Source organism: Microtus ochrogaster, chromosome 4 (assembly GCF_000317375.1).
Source record: "Microtus ochrogaster isolate Prairie Vole_2 chromosome 4, MicOch1.0, whole genome shotgun sequence".
Lineage (NCBI taxonomy): Eukaryota > Metazoa > Chordata > Mammalia > Rodentia > Cricetidae > Microtus > Microtus ochrogaster.
This window is the reverse complement of record NC_022011.1, coordinates 49,278,456-49,286,764: the sequence shown is the minus strand read 5'-3', so window position 1 is coordinate 49,286,764 and position 8,309 is coordinate 49,278,456. Positions and strand designations below refer to the sequence as shown.

At 55.2% G+C, this 8,309-nt stretch overlaps 1 protein-coding gene across 2 annotated transcripts in view; it reads left to right on the top strand.

The window, feature by feature from the left end:
- The first annotated feature begins 2,186 nt into the window (after nucleotides 1–2,186).
- Nucleotides 2,187–8,309, top strand: part of Col5a1 (collagen type V alpha 1 chain) — a 153,901-nt gene continuing 147,778 nt past the window's right edge. For both annotated transcript variants that reach the window (XM_013345993.2, XM_005346207.3), the window contains exon 1: nucleotides 2,187–2,663. In XM_013345993.2, the coding sequence (XP_013201447.1) occupies nucleotides 2,555–2,663 (109 nt within the window). In that variant the 5' untranslated portion in view covers nucleotides 2,187–2,554. The remainder of the gene's footprint in view (nucleotides 2,664–8,309) is intronic.

Sequence of the window (8,309 nt, the reverse complement as noted above, 5' to 3'; positions counted from 1 at the left end):
GAGATATTCTCATGAGGTTCCCTCCTTTCAGATAATTCTAGCTTGTGTCAAGTTGACATAAAACTGTCCAGCACATGTCTGTGTCATGAGCCACAAACCCAAGCTTCCCATGGCTCCTGACAAGAGCATTCCAGGACCTTGGAATGTACACTTAAGTTGGCTTCTCAGGGGCTAGCTTCTAGACTGTCAGAAGAGAAGCTCATGTGTGCTTGGGGAAAAGCGAGGCATTCCCCAAGGTAGAACTGGGAAGGCCTCACTGCTGGTAACCATGTTGCTGACCTGTGGCAGCACTACCTGTCCACAGGGAGAGGCTGATCTTCTTGTAGATGGGGCAGGGCCACTCCAGATCAAAGGGGTGTGGCGGGACCTCATGGAGTGCCAGAGAGAAAGTTTCACTAAGTGAGGTGCATGGGAAAGAGAGGGTCAGAGGTCTCAGATTCATCAACACACATGCATGCATATAGTACATGTAACACACACATGAACACATGCACTTAACTCATACACCTCTTACACAATGCACATATATGTTACATCTGTGCACACACACCTTCTACATGTACACATGCATGCACACGTCCCACACGACATGCACACAGGCACACAGTATGCACAACATACACATATATACATGCCCCACATGTGTACAAATACACACATGTACACATCTCACTGCCATTCATACAACTCACACACATACACACGGATTCCCTAACCATTTATCTGAACTATACGAGGTGCCTTTTAACATTTACTGCACCTTGCCTGGGTTTGTAATCTTGCTTGTGCTCTCGTGCTCGCTTTGACCTCTCCTCTCTGTGTGCTGCCTTCTTACACAGCCTCTGAGCTGCACCCCAACCCTCCTCCTCTCTGCTATGCACTGTGCGATGACCACTGTAGGGTATGTCCCACACTTAAGCAAAGTGTGGCTGAAGTTAGTACTGGTCACCTATGTTCAGTTTCAAGAACCAGAGCAAGCCATCCTAGCTATTCCTTTCGGTGACTGTACCCTCTGATTGCCTCTGCCCGACTGCCCGTATGCCCTGACTACCTGTACTCCCTGTCCCCCGACTGCCTCTGCCCCTTGACTGCCTGGACCCTCTGACTGCTTCTGCCCCCTGGCTGCCTCTGCCCCATGACTGCCTGTACCCTCTTGGTTGGAAGAATGATGAGAAGTAGGGGCATTTAGGGAATCTCACATTGGTCTGAAGATGTAAGAGAAGAAAGGAGTCCCAGTCAGGTCCCTATCACTCCAGAATCCTCCCCGACTGCAATGTGTTCAAAAGCAGCAATGGCTTTGAGTCTGAAAGCCTTCTTAATTAACGCTGATTCTTTCTAAACCAACCCTGAAGCTCTTGGAGAAGGGCAGGGCCGTGAGTCAGACATTAGCAGGGCCTCCTGGGCCTGGAGAAATCTGGGGGAAACTCCTGTCTCTCTTTGCTCTGAACGGGGAGCTGTCAGCTCTGGAGGGGGACTTCTCCCTTGGACTCCTTTTCCTTAAAAGTGGCTGGGCCTCCAGGGACAGTAGGTAGAAGGTGGGGTGGGATTTGAGGCTAACTTCATCTAATATTGTGGTTACCCTATGTCCACTTGAGGCCCCTCTGGGCATCCTTGACAATCTAGTTGGGGAAAAGGTGGAAGGCGGGTCCCTAACGCTAGGTTGCTCTGTCAGTCACAGTCTAGGGAGCCCCTTCTGGCTGAGTTGCTAGTTGAGTCTCCGCCCAAAAGAGGAGCTCTCAACTCCTCCTTAAAGAGAAAGTTCGGCGTGGTAGGGCAATCTCTCTCTTTTGAACTAAAGCGAACAAACTTTGGCCAGGGAGTGGGGCTTGGGGCTCAATGCTGGTTCTTGGAGTCTGTCCACGTCGGGGCACCTGGGGCGGGAAGAACAGTGGACCAGGGTGGGCCGTCGGGCTCCGGAGGCCGCCGCCCAGAGCGGGGAGAAAGAACGGGGGGCGCCGCCCCCGTCCCACGTCCGCTCCCGCCCCGGGCCAGCCCCTTCCTCGCCGCGACTCGCCCGCTGTCCCCACCCCCTCGCCCGCGGCGCCCAGTGGGAGGCGGGGGCCGGCTTTGCAGAGCGGGGCGCCGGGCTCTGATTTGCTGCGGGCGTTGGGGATCGACAGCCTCCGCCGTGTCTGCCAGCAGTGAGGGAGGGAGGGAAAGGGGGAAAAAGTGCTGGGCGCCGAAGGCGAGGTCCGCACTCCTCGTCCCCGCGGCTGGCGCAGGACCTCACTCCAGCTGAGCGCCCACAGGGATCGGGTCGCGGGGTGGCAGCGGCGAGGAGGCCAAGGGACTAGGAGGAGGACAGGGCGCGCGCGAGCAGCCAGCGAGGGGGTCCCGGCCGTCCCGGGCCAAAGTCGATCCCCGCGCCGTGGGCGAGCGCGCCCGCCGCCCCTTCCAGGACAGACACCGCCGCGGGGAAGATAGGGCGGGCGCCGAGCTTCCTATGACTCCCTGAAGTTGTCGCGCTCCTCTCTGTGTCCGCCACCCGGGCCGTGTCCCTGGTCCCGTGCATCAAGTGCGCCTCCCCGCTCCCCGGCCCGCTCACCCCGCTGGTATGGACGTACACACCCGCTGGAAAGCTGCGCGCCCGGGCGCCCCGCTCCTGTCCCCGCCGCTGCTCCTGCTCCTGCTGCTGCTGTGGGCGCCGCCTCCGAGCCGCGCAGGTAAGGGCACTCAGGACTTAGGGGGACCGGGCCTCCGGGACTGTAGAACGCGCCGCTGTCATTCTAGGCGCTTTCGCCGCCGGCCTCCTCCGAGCCTGCAGAACTTTCCCCCTTGGCCTGTGGAATGCACCGGGCAAGACAACGAATACCATTCGTTGGGGGCCCGGGAGAGGGAACCCGGCCAACTCCATCCCCGCGGGCGTACTGCCCCCCTCCTCAAACGGGCCAGTTGGGTGGGGCTGTCGCGCGAGCCAAGGAAGAGTTCGCCTCGTGTTAGATCCGAGCAGAGGTGGTCACACTTTTGTCCCCAAACCTCACATTCCCTGACCCACATCAAGGCGACCCGCTGCATCCCTCCCACGCAATCCTTCCAGTAGAAACTTCCCCTTTGAAAGCTGGGAAGGGCCGCCCCCTAGAGTCAGAGGCATTCAATTCCTTGGGGACTCCTGGGGGTGAAAGGGATCCCAGAAGTTTGAAGCTTTGGACTTCCCTAGGCACACACCCTCCCGCTGTCTGGGCTGATTCTCTACTTTCCCAGGGGACGGGGTTCCCTGTAGTCCCCGCCAAGCGTTCAGGAGGCACTGTGGAGCCCTGTTAGGTAGTAGGCCAACTCTGGTCCTAATCATACCGCAAACCTCCTAACCCCTTTAGAGGTAGTTTTCTTGGGCTCTCTGCCCAAAGATGGATTGAACGGAGAGCCGGGCCAGGAGAGGGCCTTGGAGTCTGGACTGGGAACTGCTCAGATGATCTGCAGATGTGAGACTCCTCTTGCCAGGATGGATGGGCCCTTCGAAGGAGCCCTGATCCCTTGGGAAGAATCAGGGAGGCACTGACTGTCCCTGTCTGGGTTCCAACACTTCCAAGCACACTTCTGGGCAGCAATGCTATTCTCAGTTACTTTTGTTAGTTAGCTGTGGGATAAATCTTCCCAGACCCCTAACCACCATGGCCCAGGGCAGGAAGGCATCGGGCATGTGCTGACAGGGGAGGAGAAGGTGGTTAGGAGTTCAGGCTACAGAACAGCGGGTGGCTGCAGTGGACTGGCCAGCTCATGCCCAGGACAAGGCTCTTCTTAGCTGGCACTTCCAGGACTAGTGAGAGAATCATTTTCCATGCTCCATGGCCAATTATAATATTCTTCTCCTGCTTCCTGGCATCATTAGTGCCCAGTGGGTATGTGATATAAACAAAAGTGGCCTGGAAGGGGCTCCAGGGCCTTTGGGGATGGAGGGAGAGCATGGCTTAGACCAACTGACCTGGATTTTTGCAGGGTTCAGTTATAAGTAGGGGATGATGGAATCCCTCAGAAAAGTCAAGGAGAGACAGGATGGACCACCTTTCCCCACTCCCATAATGCTCCCCTGGCACTCACCCCTGCCTGGCTCCTCTTTTGGGGTTTCTCTAGAACCTCAGGAGGGAATCCTACAGTGGAATGTTCACCCCAGAAGCTGGGGTTACTATGGGCATAGATAGGGCATTCCTGGCATCAACCAGCCCTGCTCTGCCCTGTGGCCACCCACTTCTCTGCTTGTCTCCATCCTTATGCTAGGACACCCCCACCTCTACTTCCCTTTGCTGTTGAGGGTGTGGCCACTCAGAAGGGGCTGCCTGGGTCCTAGCTGTGGTGTTAGACTTTTTGCTTTGGACAAAAAAAGGTTTATTGAGGTATGCAAAGAAACTGGTTTCTGGGTGGGCTCTAGGTGGCTTTCTCCTGCTCCTGTGGTGGGACCCACTTTGAAGTCATTCTCAGTGCTTGGCCGGAGGGACAGCGGCCCACTTTCGAGGCAAGCAAGTGAGGAGAAAGTCCAGGCAGACCTTGCTCTGCTCTTCTCTCCCTCTCGGAATCTGCCAGATGTTTTCTGAGTTTTCTGTGAGCACAGTTCTTCAGCCTCCTTCTTGGCCAAGTGTGTGAAGGAGTGGGAAATCAGATTGCAGTGGGAGCTGCTAAAAGTCTTAGCTGGGGGGGGCGGTAATGGGAAATGAAACGTGACCCCAATATTTGGAAATTGAGGTCATCTCCTCCATGTGCTATTGGTGGGCTCAAGTCACATGACTTCTTTTTGCAACAATTTGCAGGGCAAGGCAGCCAAGTTTTGTGAGACTTGACAGATACTGAATGGTTAAATTTCCTGTGACTCAATGAGTTGGCTACAGGGACATCCTTGGGTCCTCCCTCCCTCCTCTGTCCTCCTTCCAGCCCTCCTTCACTTTCCCCGCTACGTCCAGTTGGTGGAGGAACTCAGCTCCCTGTAGAAGCCCTCTGTGTCTGTCAGACTGTATTACTCTGGCTGCAGGGTTGGAGCTATGGGCCCCCCTCCAGCTGTTCTTGCCCAGATGTGGGGCTAGCTCACAGCCTTTTCCCTGATGATGTTGTCCTGGAGGCTGGCCCTGCGGCGCTGGCCAGAGACTGCCTCTCCACCCCACCCTGTAGATATTTCTGGATGCTCCTCATAGCCACACCCTTAGCGGAGGCCAGCTGATGCCCGATGCCTGCCCCTGCCTCTGGCTGGAGGCCTCTTGCTTCATTCTGTATCTCCTTGCTTCATCAGCCTGTTCCCTCCCATAGGGGATTGTTGAGCAGATTGTAAGGCTCTAACCTGGTCCCCTCATGGCACATCAGGGATGGCAAGCGGTGCCTAGTGTGCCAAGCGTTATCTCCCCAACCCCAGGACACTGTTTGCTGTAATGTGGGCTTGTCCAACCTGCCCATTGATGGCTCTGGGCACAGTTAATGCTGGTGGCTAGTTCGTTGGTAGCTGTCTGGATAGAAGCTCAACAGTGAATGAGCAGAGCCTCCGACTGCCTGGTCAGAGTCCTGAGTGAAGGGCTACCCTCCTAACTGACATTCTGGTCTTTGATTTCACACCCATTTCTTAGCTTTACCCTGGGAGAGCCAGTACTCTAGGCTATAGTCCCAGCTTGGGGGCGCAGTCCAGGCAGGACCCAAGGGGAAAGACGGGGTGTTCTGTTTGGCCAGTGCAAAGTTTATGCTCTTTCCTTCTGCTTCTTCTACCTGCATTCTCCTTCTTTCCTCCCCTATACTCTTCCCTTCCTCCTCCTTCCCCTGCCCCTCCCTTTCCACTTCCCTTTGGAGGTCTGTGGCCTTCCAAAGGAACTCAGTGGGTGTTGGTCGCCACATCTCCTTTCGGACCACCCAGCTACTTCACCGTCAGCAGAACCTTCAAGTACCACAGGCTTTTAGCTTGCATTGGCCTGGAGGTGCTGGGGGTGGTGGTGAAGGGGTTTCTGAGTCCCTCCTGGCACCAGACATCTTTCTTCTTGTTCTTAGGCCGCCTTGGATATGCTGGATCCTGTGGAACCAACTTGGAGGTTGTCTCCATGTGGGTCCCTGGTGGCCTGACCCTGACCCCCTTTGCTTTTTATTACCCTTCCCCACTGGGTCTTCTCCCTCTGGCTTTAATCTTCCTCTTGTCCCGCCTTCCTAGCTGGATATTCCAAACTTATCCTAGGACCTTCATTCTGGGCCATCTGCCGTGGTTGGAAAGCCCCTCATTAGTGGGTTGGCAGGCCCCCGGTTCCTGCCTGCCTCGGTGACCCTACACCAGGAGAACAGAAATGCCACTGAAAGAGAAGTAGGGGTCTCCAGAACTTCGGTAGCTGTCTCTGGTATCCCCATCCTGCTCAGGATGGGAGGCAGGACCTGGCACTCTGCTAGCAGGATATGATACAGACCAGATAGGCTTTTGACTTGGCCTGTGGGAACTCTGGCGATGATTTGTGGGGGACATTCCTTGGTGGTGAGGTTGCTGTGGCTCCAGGGGCTGTGCACAGCTGAGGAGGAGCCGACACGTACTGTCTCTGCCTCTGAGGTGGAGGGGTTAGCTAGGCCAGGATGAGTTGCTGTGCCTCAGTTTTCAGGAAATTGGAACGACGAGCGTGTGTTACTTTGAGGGGGTCCGAGACTGACTGGGTGGCTCCCCAAATGCCTCTTAGGCAGTGACCTAGGCTCGGGGACTCAGGACTGTCTAGCAAGCTCTGCTCTCTAGTAACTTGCAAAAGGGAAGGGTTCTCTAAATCCTTTTGGGACATCAAGAAACTTGGGGAGGAGTACATATGTGAAAGGAGGTGCCATGCAGCTCCTGTCTTCTGGCCTGGCTCTCATCTGCATATGGCCCACTGCCCAGACCCCTCATGGTGGTATCGTAGTCACCTAAGGAGTGTGTGTGTGTGAAGGCACCGGACAGGTCAGTTCCAGGGTTGTTTTCATGGATGCTATGTGCACATCAAGACTGTGTGTGTGTAATGTGCTTGCCCAATGTGGTGCGCATGTCCCTGTATGTGCTTTATGGCCGCATGTATGAACAACTGTGCGTGTAACTGCACATATGTGTGTGAGTATGAAAGCACACTTAATGTGCATGTGTGTTTCCACAGCTGTCCTGATACGTTTCTGTGCTCTGTGCACAATGGGAGGTGAAGAGATGCTCATGGCCCTGGAGCCCTAGAGCTCCTGGTGACCACAGGCCCTGGGCCCTGCCACAGGGTGGGCTGGTCCACATGTCCCCCCAGTTTAATGAAGGGAGCAATGTTGTGTGACACCTGGGCTCCCCATCTAGTTGTATTCTCCCACGTAATCAGCTCATCTGCTGTCAGCACTTTGCCAGATGCTTGTGGCAATTCGGGCCCAGCTTGGATGTGCTGGGATTCAATGGGTGGAGCCTGCCTGGGCTCTAACCAGGCCATCTTGTAGTCACTGTGGGACATGGCCTGCCTGCAGACCAGGTGATAGGTGGAAGAACAGGAGACTTGGGCGAGGCAGTCTGCATGCCCTTCCCAACTCCGATTCTTCCCAGCAGGCCTGGGCCTCAGTTTCCCCACTTGTGAGCGGATGAATGATTGTAACTACAGTAGATTCTTGTGAGAGCAATACACAGCCTGGTGAAGCACAGACAAGCTACATGATTTCTCTTGTGATCTTTGGGGTTCTTAATGAGGCTAGAGGCTGTTATCATGTGCTGTTGGAGCTAGCTGAGCCTGGTCTCCCTAGAGGGCCAGGGTCTTCAGGATGGGGGAAGCATGGGAAGCCTTGCTCATTTGTGACTGTCACCTCTCCCGAGGCCCAAAGCTCAGTCACTGGAGGTCTGCTTGTGTGCAGTGTGGACCAGATACCTCCATGGCCCTCCCACTGTTGCTACTTCTCTATGAGGAGGATCTGGGGGTCAAGAAGTAGGAATGGACCCGCCCAATCGTGGCTCCTGGCCACCTCTTCCGGCTCTGGGAGGAAGGGATGAGACAGAAGGACAGGAGATGAGAAACAGACTTGGGTGCAAACTGCAGGCCCCAGGGTCTCTTTCTGTCCCCCATGTCACGTAGTCTCAGCCGTCAACCCCTCGGCTCCTTATGAACACAGTCATTTTTTTCTGGAATATTCCCAGCTTCAGTAATGACCCCACATCAGTGGTAAATGTTACTATTATTTGGTGACTCAGACCTAAGACACGAACCACAGACTGACCCACTTTCCTCAAAGTGTAATAACTTGGAGATCCAGGGGCAGACTCTGAGATGCTTCTGGCCATGACACGGGCATACCTTTGCTTCCTAATTATAGAGTTCTTTCTTAACATTTTTTTTCATTTGTGTGTGTGTGTGTGTGTGTGTTTGTGTGTGTGTGTGTGTGTGTGT